This window comes from Gossypium hirsutum, chromosome A04, assembly GCF_007990345.1.
Source record: "Gossypium hirsutum isolate 1008001.06 chromosome A04, Gossypium_hirsutum_v2.1, whole genome shotgun sequence".
NCBI lineage: Eukaryota > Viridiplantae > Streptophyta > Magnoliopsida > Malvales > Malvaceae > Gossypium > Gossypium hirsutum.
The window spans coordinates 88,509,187-88,524,906 of record NC_053427.1 but is presented as its reverse complement, the minus strand read 5'-3'; the positions used below and the strand labels follow the sequence as shown (position 1 = coordinate 88,524,906).

The window sequence follows — 15,720 nt, the reverse complement described above, 5'->3', positions numbered from 1 at the left end:
TTTGTTTATTATGATTGAATTAAAGTATTCTTAATATCTGTTTTATGATTCATAAAAGACTAATCATTTCGAGGTTCATATCTGCCCCTCCCTACTATCTCATTTTCAAGATTTTAACACAGGATTTCTTCTTTAAGAGTGTAATATATTTTATCATTGCATCAAATACTTATTAATATTTTTTATTTATTTTCATTGAAAATATCCTTTATATTCGGTTCAATACAATTATATTCATTTATTCAAATATATGTTATAATTTCTGCTTAAATAAATCAAATAGAATACATTCAATTATTACTCTAACATAATTATAAAAAAAAAATCAAATCAAACATTACAACTTGAATTGATTTTCGATTTTCTTTATAAAGATAGATGTAGTGATCAATTTTACGATTTAAATCTAATTCTGATCGGGTCGAGAGGTGATATTCAGAAAAAAAACCCTTCTCAACAATAATAACTTTAAGATTCGAACTCAGTTCAAATACAAGCTAAGAATCAACCCTATCGAATTTTCAACTTAAAAATACACGCTATTATCTTTATAAAATGATGTTATGAACCAACTAAATTAAACCCGAGTTCATATTTCACCTTGTCTTCACTGCAAACCTTTTAAGTATGCTATTATAAATAACCTTTTTATTAGTGTGTTAAACAAAGAAAAAGATCTTATGAGTTGTTTTACTTTAGATCACAAACCAGTACTATTTTTTTTTCTTTTTTTAAATTTCATTTCATTTTCATTTTCCCATAATTATTTTAGAATGTTTTTTTAGATAATCCTAGATTCTAATGAAGTTCTTAGCTCAAGAATATCATTAAAAAAAAAAAACTCTCCAAGAAGATAAATAGAGAAAAAAAAGTATCATTAAACACCTTCACCAACAAGAACAAAAAAAACAGGTGAAACCCCGTTTTCTTTTGGTCTCAAAACGATTCAAAAGGGCAAGATTCTTGGTTTTAGGGTTTGGGTTTTCATTGATTTTTAGTGAAAAAATTATAAAAAAATTATGGGAAGAGGTAGGGTTGAACTTAAGAGGATTGAAAACAAGATCAACAGGCAAGTCACTTTTGCAAAGAGAAGAAATGGTCTTTTGAAGAAAGCTTATGAGCTTTCCGTTCTTTGTGATGCTGAAGTTGCTCTCATCATCTTCTCCAATAGAGGAAAGTTGTACGAATTTTGCAGCAGCTCAAGGTACATATATACATACATACATACATACATACACACATACACATACATATTCATATGTGTGTGTATCATAAAAAAAACTAAAAACCCTTTTTTTCCTCTTAGATTCTTTGTTGTTTTTCTTGAGGAGAAATTTAAAGTTTTTTATTTTTTTTGGTGTTTTTGATGAAATGTGTAGGTGTTTACAGGAGGGACTAAAGTGTTCATCTTATTTTTTTTTATGTTAGATCTGAAACCCTAAACAACACAAAAAAGATCCTACTTTTTTAAATATTTCACTCTAATTTCATGCATTTGTTCTTCAATTTTTAAGTTTAAAAGTTTCTGTCTTTGATCTAAAATTTGAAGAAAACATAAAGATCTGTTCATATCTTTGCTTTGAAATTCTTTTTTTAAAGCTAATTCATGAATGAAATTATTTTTTTTCAAAAAGGGATTTCTATTGTTTTATCATATATTTGTTTTGAATTTCATGAATGATTTTTTTAAAAAGGGTTCTCTCTTTTTTTTTCTTCATATATTTGCTTTGAGATTCATGAATGAAATTATTTTTTTTCAAAAAGGGATTTCTCTTGTTTTATCATATATTTGTTTTGAATTTCATGAATGATTTTTTTGAAAGGGTTTTCTCTCTCTTTTTTCTTCATATATTTGCTTTGAGATTCATGAATGAAATTATTTTTAAAAAAAATGGTTTTCTCTTGTTTTTTCATATTTTGTTTTAAAATTCATGAATGAAATTATTAAAAAAAAGGTTTTCTCTTGTTTTTGTTCATATATTTGTTCTGAAATTCATGAATAAAATTACTAAAAAGAGAGTTTTCTCTTGTTTTTCCATATATTTGCTTTGAAATTCATGAATGAAATTTTTTTTACAAAAAGGGTTTTCTCTTGTTTTTTTTCATATATTTGTTTAGAAATTCATGAATGAAATTATTAAAATAATGGGTTCTCTCTCTCTCTTTTACCTTTCTTTTCAGTTCTTAAATCACTATATAAAACATGGCCATCTTCCATCTTTGTTAAGCTTCTTAGGGTTTTATTTACTCTTTTCAGCTGAAAATCTAGTCTTTTTTTTAATCTTTGTTGTGATTGTGAAAAGTTTAAAAAAAAAAGGAGAGCAAGTTTGAAAATAAAACAGACAAAAACCCATTGGATCTTTGTAATAAAAGCAACAAGCTCAATGTTTTCTTCTGATCCAATCAAGTAGTTTCAGATGTCATTTATCAAATCAAGCAGCGAAGACAAACAAGACATTTTAGTACTGTGTCGGATTTCCTACACAAACGAACTTCCTTTTTATTTTGTTCATTTATTGTTTCCTGAAATTTATTTCAATTATCAGTTGAAAAAAGTGGATAAATGGAGAAATCTCCATGAAATGCCTATGGGTTCTTTTAGGGTTTTGGTTTTTTAGGGTATTCAAGCTTTAATTCTTTATATAAACATGACCCAAGCTGATAAAGATAAGTTAAAAAAATATCCGAACTCGAACATGATCCAACCTTTGAATTTATTTATTACAATTATTATTTTTGCGATAAATTTATGAGTACTATTTTGGTCTTTTGTTTACGGAATAGTTATTATGATATTGATTATGTTTGCAACCAAAATAAACACAGTACGGTGTTGATGAAGCATGGTTTTTTATCATTTGTTTAAGAATTGTATGATTATAGTTTTGAGATTTATCTTTACAAAACAACATTGTTCTTCTTATAAACAAACATGGAATGTTGTAATTTTAACTATATAGTTGTGATTAATGTTGTATTAATTGGTTTTTTTATATCCTTAATTTTAACTAAAATTTAACTCAAATAATATTGTAGCATGATCAAAACATTGGAGAGGTACCAAAAATGCAACTATGGAGCTCCTGAGCCAAATGTGTCATCGAGGGAGGCTGCTTTGGTAACATCTAAACACTATAACTTCATATATATATATATATATGTATATATATCACAATTAAAAAGTAAATACAATTTTTATTAAATGTAATTATAACTTAGGGTTATAATGTTTGGTAGAGTCGAAATGATATTTTCTTTAACTAAAATTTGAGTACGATAATATTAAAATTTTAACGGTATGTTTGGATTGAGGTAAGAGGAGAAAAAGTTAAGTAACTTAACGAAAAGGATTCTTCTTTCCCTTGATTGGACGTATAATATTTTACTTCTTTTCTACATTGAAATTTCTTGGATTAATACATTGAAACTATCTAAATAAAAATAAAAATATTCTTTGAAGTATAAAAAAATTTAAAGATATTTAATCAACAAGTTATTGAGTGTAATGGTAAGGCAAATTGCACATTCAAGGGAAGAACGTAGGTTCAAATCTTGGAGACCCCATTGTTGGGAGGGGTAACAACGAACCCTAAACTTGGACAGTAAAACAGACATGCATAATATGAAAAAAATTAAAGATATCAAGTATGAGTCTCTTTTTTATTCCATTAACAATATTTAAAAAATGTTATGTGTTTTTTTTCAGAAATATTTTATTATGCCCTTATAAAATATTTGTCAACCTCCTAACTTAGCTTGTGGAGTCTAAAACTCTACTAATAGTATACCGAATATTGCAAATCTTTAGCAAGTGTATGTATACATGTTGTAAATGCATTTTCATGGTGTGTCTATGTAGGAATTAAGCAGTCGGCAGGAATATTTGAAGCTTAAAGCACGTTACGATGCCTTACAAAGGTCCCAAAGGTGAGTTACAATTGAAATGAACCAAATTCGTAGTTTATTCGATTATGTTAACATAAACTTAAGAATGAGTATTGGATATAAGTATATATATATACAATCTGGATATATTTAAATTCCTATGAGCCATTTTTAGACATTTGAAGGGTTTTTGAAGATTGTGTCCGATAAGAGTTTTGAATATAAATACTTTAAGAAAAGCAAAGAATCAAGATATTTGATTTCGTTAATTTTTTTTTGATTGATTTTTTTAGGAATTTACTGGGAGAAGATTTGGGACCTTTGAGCAGCAAGGAACTCGAGTCACTTGAGAAACAGCTTGATTCATCATTGAAGCTAATTAGATCGACGCGGGTAATTCTACCAAGCTATACTATATATAACGTGTTTGATTGAGTTAGTATTATAAGTTAATTAGATGTTAATTTAATTGAAAATGATTTGGAATTCCTTTTACAAAGTAATAAATAATATGAACCTTAAACATGCATGAATAATTCGAACTTGAAATAACTTAAACTGAAATTGACCCAAAAATTTTAAATTGATTGTAAAATGATAAAATTTAAGATATTTTCAATGTATGTTTCCCAGTTTTCTATTGTTCTTGTTTGTAAAGAACATTAATTGCATATCTGATTTGACTAAATATTGTGTTGTTGTAGACCCAATACATGCTTGATCAGCTCAATGATCTTCAAAGAAAGGTATGCCATTAATCATCTTTGATTAATTAATTACAAGACTTAATTTTTAAATCATTACTCTCAATTTCAACAGGAGGCTTAATTCAAGCAATAAAAATCTATTTTTTTCGTTGTCTTTGGGACTTTTTTGATTAGCGATATATTTATCTGCAATTAATGTAAAAACAATGGTAGTGTGAGATTAAATACTGTAATATAAGATAAAAAGAAAATTAAACACACCGCATTAGGAGTAAACGTCCATCCAAAGAGGTCCTTTATCTGATACGAGATTATTTAATGTAATTGAATCAATGATTTTATTGACATTTGTCTATATAGGACGTTTGTTCCCATTTACTTATATTTTTTTATGGAATGAAATGAATTTATGAAAAAAAAAATCAATCTCTTATCTCTCTCACCATTGAAAATATATTTATGGTTTGTTTTTCCTTCTAATGCAGGAACATCTTCTTAATGAAGCCAATAAGACCCTAAAACAAAGGGTAAGCTTTATTTATTTATACTTCTTAAAATATTTTTAAGGTTTAGAATTAGAATTGATGATCGTAATCTAGATTTAAAAAATCAAAATTAAATATTATGGTTCGAATCGATTTATTATAGTTGGTGGAAGGGTATCAAGTAAATTCGTTACAATTGAATCCAAATGCAACGGAAGACGTCGGCTATGGCCGTCAACAGGTTCATCATCAGCCTCATGGCGATGCCTTCTTCCATCCATTGGATTGTGAGCCGACTTTACAAATCGGGTACGTAAATTTTGATTCTGTTTAAAAGAACTGAATATTTTATAGAACTAAATTTATTCGATTCATCGGTTTTTACATTATAAAAATTTATAATTAATTTAAAATTAAATGTTGATACTTAAATTCGATTCATTTTTTAAATGAGTTTAATATATTTATCTTCTCATATTTTAGGTCAACTTTCAAATTTAAATAAATAACACGGTTTATGAATCAGTCTAAATCGGTTACTTTCTTTTAATTACAGATATCAGCATGATCCAATGTCAGTGGTGACTGCAGGGCCAAGTGTGAATAATTATATGACAGGTTGGTTACCATAGTATATATATATCTATATATCTATATGAAGAAGAAGAAACCATGGGTATGGATTTCTTCATAAGAAACTTATTTTATGTTATTATATGAAACAAAAGAAATGTGTAATGCCATGGATTTATTATTATTATTATTATTATTGTAACTTTGTGTTTTTAATTAGGATGCACTATAACAAACTCCATCTGTGTGAGCTATAATGTGCATCTTTCTTTGAACAATTTAATTTGTTTTTAAGGGATTAATATTTTGTTTTGCTTATTTATTACTTATAATTATTCCTTTCTTTAGATTGAAGAATTACGATAATGAAGAGAGATTTTGTGTATAATTCGGTCATTATATTTCGTAGTGTATTCATGTAGATCATGCATGTTAATTTCGATGTAAATTTAAAGTTTCTAATTATTCGTTTTATGTAAAAAAAAAATTAATCGTTAAATGTTTTTGATATAGATGATATTTTAGATCGATATAATAGATATATTGAATTGATTTAAAAATTTACATACATTACTAGTACAAATAACTTGATAAATTTAATGATTGAATCGTTAAAATATTAATTATATAAAAATATATGAAAAAATATAAAATCGTAAGTTTTATATCAGTATAAGTAAATACTTCTATATATATAAATTAATAGATATTTCATTGAGGGTTGAATTTTGAAATTTATATTTAATGCATCCTCGAAATAAAGAAAAAAAAACCAAAATTCAACCTCAGATTGGGTTTATACAATTTTTATATAAATCCACAAACTTCCTTGATTTATTCTTTCTATTGTCTGTTAAACGATGCGAGTATTATTCAGTAAAAATTGATTATCTTGAGAAAATATGTCATTATGCTTCACTTTATAAAAAAAATTATTTTAATCTTTCATTTAAATTTTCATTTATATCATTATAAAGTAGACATAGAATCTGATTGTTCATGTTTGAGCTTTGTATATACCCGAATTTATTCGTAACATTAAATTTAATTGAGGTTAGAAAATTAATTTTAATTTTAATTATTAGTTGAAGTTGGAGTTTATTTTAATTTGAGTAGCATTTAATAAAATAGATATGAGAGACTTTGAATGTCTTAGTGTCTTTGAGCATTTTTAAAATTTAGACAAAAAAGTCAGATTATGTTTTAATTTGATTGACATGAGCATTTTGTCAATGTAGGAGAACGTGAGTTTAAGTGTGTTGAAACGCATTATTCTACTATTTATGAGTTGGGAAAGGGTTATGGGTGGAGGTGAGATGGGCCGTGCCGGGCTGGGCTGGACTAAAAATTCAGGCCCGTTTGTTAGGCTCAGGCCTTGCCCAAAAATTTTGTCCAAGCCCGATCCGAATAAAAATGCTAAAATTCGGGCCCGACCCAGCCTGCCCATATTAATTTTTATATAATTTTAAAATATATATAATACATCAAAAATACTAAAAACATAAAAAAAATTCCCAACAAGTTGAAAATAAATTTTAAAAAATATGTATACTTAAATAAGACTAAGATAGATGCAACTTAACAAGCAAATGTCTCTAAAATAATAACAAAATTAACAAATATCTTTAAAACAAAAACAAAATTAACAATAAAATAAGTTTTATACAATATCCAAACAATAACAACAAAATAGTAGTAACATAATAGTAAAATGGTAGCAAAATAGGGAGAAAATAACAAGAAAATAATATTAAAAAATCATATTTTTTTGTCTTTTACTGAATTCAGGCCGGACCGGATCCGGGCAAAAAATGCCTTAACTGAGGCTTAGCTCATTTTTTAAACGGGCCTTATTTTTTTATCCAAACCCATTCCTCGGGCCTATATTTTTACCCAAACCCTCCCACATTTCGGGCGGGCCTTCAAGTCGGGCCACCTCTAGTTATAAGTAATTCTAGGCATTGTGTCAAAAAACCATATATGATTAGAACTTATAATGAAATTGTTAAAAACAAATTAAAAAAGAAATTAATTTTAGAATCAAGTCAAAATTGGTTTAAAAAGTCAAACACAATGGAAAGTCAAGTCTAGTGGCCCAATTCAGAATCAAGCCCAATGATCCAATTCAAGGTCAAGGTATGGTCAAAGTCCAAATTCATTGTACAACAAAGATGAGACATAACTTGCATTGGGCTTACACAAATTAACTTTGTAGACACCGAATTTTGTTGGAGTTCAAAATTAAATTTTAAATTCGATTCATTTTAGCTCAATTATTCATTATTGGATTTATTTACAGTTTTTCAATTAAATTTTAATGTGTATAATTCTAATTTATATGTATGAATGGTTAAATTTATTGAACTATTTGAAGTTAGGATCAAATTGATAAAATGTTTAAATTTTAAGAATTAAATATGTTATTATACGTTTTCATTTCCATTAACGAGTTAACAGAGAGAGACCAAAACAAAGTCGGTCGAAAATATTGATGATAAAAATAAAAAAAATTATAATTTGATAACTAAAATAAAAACGCACTAATAATTATTTTTTTAATAAAGTTTGATCGATGAATTATTTTAATTTTGTTTTTTTAATTCAAAGGTAATTAAAAAGTTTTCTTTTTCTTTCTTTTCCACCATCTACTTTTTGCATATCAAGTTTGATGAGGTAAAGGGAGGGTAACAGGATTCAAGCAATAAATGAAAATTTCAATTTATTTATGATAATTTTTCCTTTCAATTGTGAAAAAAATATTTAAACTATTTTAAAATTTATTAAAAGTTTTATTAAATTTCATTCTGGTGCTATTTATGATTTGTTAAAAAATTTGATTATGGGAGTTTGTGTTTGGATGAAGTATATATTTTTATAAATTTTAAATATATTTTAATTTTTATAATTTTTAAAATTTTAAGATGTTGAAAATTTTACAATATTTTAAATAATTTTTACAATTCTAATAAAATAATTTTTCTTATATACTTTTACAAAATTTTAATGTTTTTACTAATTTTTACAATTTTTAGTAATTTTTAATATTCTAAAATAAAATTTAAATCCTTTTCTAGTAAAATGGATTTCAATGTTTTGATTCTTTAAGTTTGTGAGATATAATTGAACTCTATCATTTCTTTACCCTTTGGTATTCGCATATCTTCTATTTTAATTACAAATATTCAGATTAGTTGAATATCGTATAGATTTGATTGCTTGGAATATTTCCATTGTTAATTAGGAATTTTAAATTCGTAATTGTTTAGTTTTTTTAATACTTGTGATGAATAACATATTGTGTATGTTGAAGTATGAAATTAATTGTTATGTTGATATGTGATCTAGTCTAAATGAACTACGCTTGTGTTATTTGTTGACTAGAATTGCATTTCTCTAGTTCTTAATACTGTCGATAAACTAAATTCCATTCATTTCATTATTGGATTGTTTGTTAATATGAGAAAATTTTCAATAAAATTTCTCTTGGTCATCGAGAAGATAAAGAGAAATTAGTTGCTAGATGCTCTGTCGACCACTACAACCAATTTATTATAGAATATTAAAATTTATTAAGAACTAAATTCTTATTGTATTGATTTTTTTATATTTTATTTTGCCATTATTTTCACTAATCTTTGTGAATTTGACTTTACTTACCGCTATTTATAAATATTTATATCATTAAATAATAAATTATTCAAGATTAAAAAAGCGATGGTAAGTCCGTGGGAAGGTTTTATCACAACACAAGTACATGTGCTGAAAGCAATTACCATTGCATACATGGCATAGTAAAGGAGATCAACAGTGGAGATAAATTTTGAGCAGCTTGCAGATTTAAGTTTGAGGGAAAGGGAGACAACATCCCAATGTGGAGGGCGAGAACAGAAAGAGAGGGAATAAAATAATGTTTGTGACACTTGTCAAAAAGGAAACTCTCATAAGTTGCCTTTTGTTCGTTCTAATACTAAGTATGTTGATTTGTTTGAATTGGTTGTTTTTGATTTGTAGGGCCCAGTTACTATTTCCTGTGAAGGAAATTTGTATTATGTTTCTTTCATTGACATGACTAGTCGATTTACCTGGGTATATCTGATCAGTCGCAAATCTCAAATAGTGGAGTGTTTTGGTCAATTTCAAAAAATGGTCTTCACTCAGTTCGGGAAGTGTATTAAGAAGTTTCAAAGTGATTGGGGCGGTGAGCTTCGTGCTTTCTCGTCTGTTCTTGCTAGTCAGGGGATACTTCATCGAGTTTCCTGTCCTCACACTTCTGAACAAAATGGTGTCGCTGAACGTAAGCACAGACATATTGTAGAGACTGGTCTTACACTTTTGGCTCAAGCTAATTTACCAATGAAGTACTGGGGCTATGCTTTTTGCAGCGCAGTTCATCTTATTAATCGGTTGCCCACTCCTGTGTTGAACGGACAATCCCCGTACCAAAGTTTGTTTGACTGTGAACCGACCTATGATCATCTGAGAGTGTTTGGTTGCTGTTGTTTTCCATATTTACGTCCGTTTGTTAAACACAAGCTTGAGTTTCGATCCCAACCATCTACGTTTCTAGGGTATAGTGCGCATCATAAAGGTTATTTTTGTCTAACACCTGATGGTAAGGTTGTTGTTTCTAGGCATGTTGTGTTTGATGAGAATCATTTTCTGTTTCCAGTCTCTTCTCCTGCTAGTGACCAAACATCTTTAGGTAATACCACATATGTTCCTGTCGTTCAGTCGTTTCCTACTACGGATACTGGTCTGTCTTCTGCTCCTGCAACTGGGGTTTCTCTAGGAAGTCATAATAGTGAATCCATTCTACGTGACTCGTCTGCTAATTATGGTGCTTCTTGTCATAATGACAATTTGCTAGATGTCTCAGGAACTATTTTCCGAGAGGAGGCTATATCTACTTCAGTTAATCCTGCTGAGCCTGATCTTATTCCTCCTGTTCCTCCTATTTCTACTACCAATACTCATGGTATGATTACTCGATCTAAGGCTGGTGTCTTTAAACCCAAAACTCTGTGTGCAGACAATGTTGAACTTGAGCCGAGTTCTGTTGAGGAGGCGCTTGTTCATCTAGATTGGCGGTTAGCTGTTCAAGCTGAATATGATGCTTTGATAGCTAACTCTACATGGAAGCTTTGTTCTCTTCCTCCTGGTCGGAAGGCGATTGGTTGCAAATGGTTGTTTAAAATTAAGAAGAATCCTGATGGAACAATTAATCATCGCAAGGCATGGTTAGTGGCCAAGGGCTGTTCACAGGTGCCTGGCTATGATTTTACAGAGACGTTCAGTCCGGTGGTCAAACCTGCTACCATTCATGTTATTCTCTCTGTTGCTGTGACCAAGGGCTGGCCACTTCGGCAAGTTGATGTCAATAATGCATTTCTAAATGGTGATCTAGCTGATGACGTGTTTATACAGCAGCCTCCAGGTTTTGTGCAACATGGTTCTAGTGGTGAGAAGCTGGTGTGTCATCTAACTAAAGCTTTATATCGTTTAAAGCAAGCTCCTCGTACCTGGTTTGACAAGTTAAAGCAGTTTCTTGTTTCTACTGGTTTTGTTCTATCAAAATCAGATGCTTCGTTGTTTGTTCGTTCTTCCCCCGATTACACTCTGTATGTGCTTGTCTATGTGGATGATATAGTTATTACTGGCAGTTCATCTGATGAAATAGATTGTTTTGTCCAGCAGCTACACAACAAGTTCACTCTGAAGGATATGGGTAATCTTCATTATTTTTTGGGATTGAGGTTAGTCGGTCTCCCTCTGGTTGTCTTCATTTATGTCAGCGCAAATACATTCGGGAGCTTCTTACCCAGAGTTCTATGTCTACTGCCAAAAGTGTTCATACACCGATGGTAAGCTCTTCCATGTTATCAAAAAATGAGGGTAAGTGTCTTGCTGATCCAACTGAATATCGTAGTCTTGCTGGTGCTCTTCAGTATATTGTGTTAACCCGGCCTGATATTGCATATGCTGTTAATAGGGTGTGCCAATTTATGCATGCTCCTACTAATCTACACATGGTAGCATTAAAACGCATTCTTAGGTATTTACGTGGCACTCTTTCTTATGGCTTACTTTTCCGGTGCTCTGAGCTGGTTTCATTGGTCGGGTATGCCGATGCTAATTGGGGGCTTGATTTTGATGATCGTCGGTCCACTACGGGGTTCTGTGTGTACTATGGTCATACACCTATATCTTGGTGTTCCAAGAAACAACAAGTTGTCTCTCGGTCTACGGCAGAGGCTAAATGTCGTAGTGTGGCTGCTGCCACTAGTGATGTAGCTTGGCTGACCTCTCTATTGACAGAGTTAAAACTAAGTTCAGTTGATCCTCCGACAGTGTGGTACGATAGTTCTAGTGCCGTTGCTGTTGCAGCTAATCTAGTTCTGCACTCCAAGTTTAAACATGTTGAACTTGATCTGTTTTTTGTCCGGGAAAAGGTGGCCAGTGAAGTTCCTGCTTGCGACCAAGTGGCCGATATTCTCACTAAACCATTGTCTGTGTCCAATTTTACTCGATTTCGTAATTCTCTTCGGGTCGTCCCACTTGAGGAAGTTGGATGAATGTTAGAGTGTCTAATACACATGTGCTTAATATGTAATTAGCTTAGTGGATAGGCAGTTAGTTACAAAGCTGGTAATTTGTTATATTCTGTTGACAGCAGTTTAGGCTTTATTTTTCTATATAAGCATGTGTTGTGAACAGATTAAGAGTGAGTAAATTCATTACCTTGTGAGTATTCTTTTTCATTCTCTATAGCTTTATCTTGTAGTTCTTTGTGTATTCTTTCACAACATAACCTTGCCTGGCTGCCATAAGAAGGGGTGTCATCCCCCTCTTTTTATCACCTATGTAGGCAGCTGGAACATCCCTTTTTAGCAGTTCTTCCACAACTGATACTCTACCACCTAAGTGTGCAGCATAATGAAGAGGGGTCTATCCATCTTCATCTCTTTCCTTTGTCAAATTCCCCTTCTTCTTTAATATTACCCTTATTGCCTCTATATCCAAGCAAAAAGAAAAAAAAGTCAATAGACCTGTTCTTTATTTATTTCAAAATTAAAAAAAAAATGGAACCAACTCAACAGCATACCTGCATCTCCAGCCATAGCCGCTGCATGCAAAGCTGTTCTATCGTGGGGCCCGCCATGATGCGTTGGTTCGAATTTATCTAATAATAGAGTCAACAAGCGCCCAGATCCTCTCCTCCTAGCTGCTATGTAAAGTGGAGTCTCCTGTTTTTCGTTGGCAGAATACTGAAAATCAGGGTCTTCAAACTCCAACAATGCTTTCACCACTTCGACATTGCCACACCGTGCTGCTTCATGTAAAGCCGTGTTGGATTCCTGATCCGTAATCCTCAGCATCTCCCTCACTGTATTTACTTGATCCGTTCCCAGCTTCTCTAAATCTCCATCTCTAGCTTTTGCACAAGACTTGATTAGAAGTTTCACAACAGCCAAATGCCCATTCCTTGCTGCAACGTGCAAAGGAATTTGACATTTAACATTCGTTTGAAGTTGCAGTGGTGGACACTTAATGAGAATTTGTTTGATAAAATCTAATCTCTTTTCTCTTTTTATCACATTTATGATAATATGAAAGCCTGTGGTCTTGATACAAAATCTACGAGGAAGAGTACAACTTGTTCGGGGACGAATTCGAATATTGAGTGAACTCTGTTAAAAAGCCAGACAGCATTCCCCTGGGTTGCCAAGTTAAGATGGAGAATGTTGTCATGGTTTGGGGTCTTTAGCGACTCAAGCTGAAGTCCCTGGTTATTATTGAATACTTCAATGTTGCCTTCTGCTGCTGCCTTATACAGCCAGGCATCCATGTGAGTGATGTTCTCTTCAGGCTCCCCAGATCCCATTTTTGTTGATCTATTTCTTCCTGGATAACACCAAACAAAATTGAATTAATTAGCTTGCAACATTCGAAGCTCAAGAAAAAAGTACTGCAAATTCAGAAATTTACCAAATGCCATACCTGTTAGTTACTTGCTTGCAAGTCCTCCATTCAAGTCACCTATTGATGACAACTATATATACTTAAACACTTTAGTAATAGTAGCATATTGGGTTAGAAGTGAGGTCAATAAAGTAGGAGTTTTTTATGGTGAAATTTGGTTTGAAGGAAACTGCAAAGAATGAGAAGAATGGAAGAAAATGGGATGTACAGTGTCTGGTAGCTGAGAAAATTGTTACACACTAAATTTTGATCATGTTAGTTATTATTGAATGACTTAGTTGTAAGGAAACGGAAAGCAAATGGCCCTAAAGCAAATCAAAGTTGCAATATTAAATTTTGATTAATTAATGAACCTATTAAAAATCAGTCCACCTTTCAAGAAAAATAATGTTTCAAATATTTATTAAGGGTAAACTACAAAATAGTCACTTTTGTTTGCCTCAAGTTACATTTTAGTCACTTATATTTGAAATGTTACGTTTTAATCACTTATGTTATTATTTTGTTACGAAGTGATCACTCTTCCGTTGAGTTGCTTTATCTCCCTAACGGAAATCCTACGTGGCAGTGCAACTAGATTTTAGTGCCAACTTAGATTTCCTAATGGGATGAGAATAGATTTTTTATTAAATAAATTTAATTAATTAAAAATTTTAAACCTTAAATCTTAGTTAAAAAAACCGTTCATCACCCCTTTTTTTAGTTTTCTTTTTCAATTGACTAAAAAAGCTATTATCATCAAAAAAATTTATTCACTTACAAAAACAAAGGAGGATTCAATAGAGGGTCCATGTATGTCTTTTTCACCGACAAATTTATGTTCTAAGACTTAAAATAAAGTGGTTGTCGACAAATAAGAATATGGCAACCGTTTTTGTTCCTAATCATTGTATTTTTCAATTCTTCACGTTCTTGAATAATTGGTTTCTCAATCCGATTTTTTCTGATTTGAATCGGCTTGTTTGTTCACAATCCCTTTGTGGGTATTCCTTTTTTCTGATCTGAAATTCTTTTAGTTGCTAATATTCATATCAAGAATTTTAATTTAGGGTTTTCATTAAACAATAAAAAATTTAATCTTTTGTTTTTCAGTATTGAATAAAAGAGATAGAGGAGTGCAAAGAAGACATACTTGAATCCTCCATTGAATCCATCTTATGAAGCACTCAATTTGATTTCAACTATTTTGATCTTAATAATAGTTTTTCCGTCAAATGAAAAAAAAACCATTGAAAAAAAAGAAAAGACTGAAGAAAAATTAAAAAAAGATATGAACAGTTCTTTTAGTTAATGTTTAGGTTTAAAAATTTTAATTAATTAAATTTTTAATTAAAAATCTATTTTCATCCCATTTAGAAATTCAAGTTGGCATTTAAAATTTAGTTGCACTGCCATGTAGGATTACCGTTAGAGAGATAACGGAACTTAACGGTAGAGTGGTCACTTCGTAACAAAATAGTAACATAAGTGATTAAAACGTAACATTTCAAACATAAGTGACTAAAATGTAACCTGAGACAAATAAAAATGACTATTTTTATAGATTACCCTATTTATTAATTAATAGTCCAACTAGTTTTAAGCTTTCCAGGCAAGTAGCATATGCAAATCCCATTTGCATATTATAATTTAAGATGAGATCAAATGGAACACTCATTAACTAATTAATTAATTAGTATTTTAAAAAGACTTTGACTTTTTGATACTATTTAATGATACTTAAACTATTGTATAACAACGTAAATGTTTTGTTTAAATTTATATTTATTTCTGATTTTAGTTTTGTCTATTTAAATTTAGATATATTTTAATTATTAAGTTGATTGTATTTATAATGACAATTTTGATTATTGATTATTTCACTGCATTACGTCCATCCTTAATTTTTTTTAACACAAAATCAAATTATAGTATTATATTTAGCTATAAATGAAAATAATTACATTCATATACCAAATTGATTCTTTAATCTTTCAATCAAAAATGATATCGTTGATGTGGGCTACATTGGTACATGATGATTGTATATTTTCGGAGACTAATTGGTGGGGACGACTTAAAGATTGTAGGTCAGGTAGAAATTTGGGGAG

The 15,720-nt window shown here is 30.3% G+C and overlaps 2 protein-coding genes across 2 annotated transcripts; one reads left to right on the top strand and one right to left on the bottom strand.

Moving 5' to 3' along the window:
• Positions 1 to 894: 894 nt before the first annotated feature.
• On the top strand, positions 895 to 5,968 carry LOC107933402 (agamous-like MADS-box protein AGL9 homolog). The gene is made up of 8 exons (NM_001398446.1): positions 895 to 1,204; positions 3,037 to 3,118; positions 3,860 to 3,927; positions 4,179 to 4,278; positions 4,590 to 4,631; positions 5,078 to 5,119; positions 5,241 to 5,386; positions 5,634 to 5,968. The coding sequence occupies exons 1-8, from the start codon at positions 1,020 to 1,022 to the stop codon at positions 5,707 to 5,709; spliced, it is 741 nt and encodes a 246-aa protein (NP_001385375.1). The 5' UTR covers positions 895 to 1,019; the 3' UTR covers positions 5,710 to 5,968.
• A 3,411-nt stretch (positions 5,969 to 9,379) lies between these two features.
• Positions 9,380 to 13,862, bottom strand: LOC107933403 (ankyrin repeat-containing protein ITN1-like). The gene is made up of 2 exons (XM_016865608.2): positions 12,753 to 13,862; positions 9,380 to 12,660 (listed from the first exon to the last, which is right to left on the bottom strand). The coding sequence occupies exons 1-2, from the start codon at positions 13,024 to 13,026 to the stop codon at positions 12,596 to 12,598; spliced, it is 339 nt and encodes a 112-aa protein (XP_016721097.1). The 5' UTR covers positions 13,027 to 13,862; the 3' UTR covers positions 9,380 to 12,595.
• Positions 13,863 to 15,720: the final 1,858 nt, after the last annotated feature.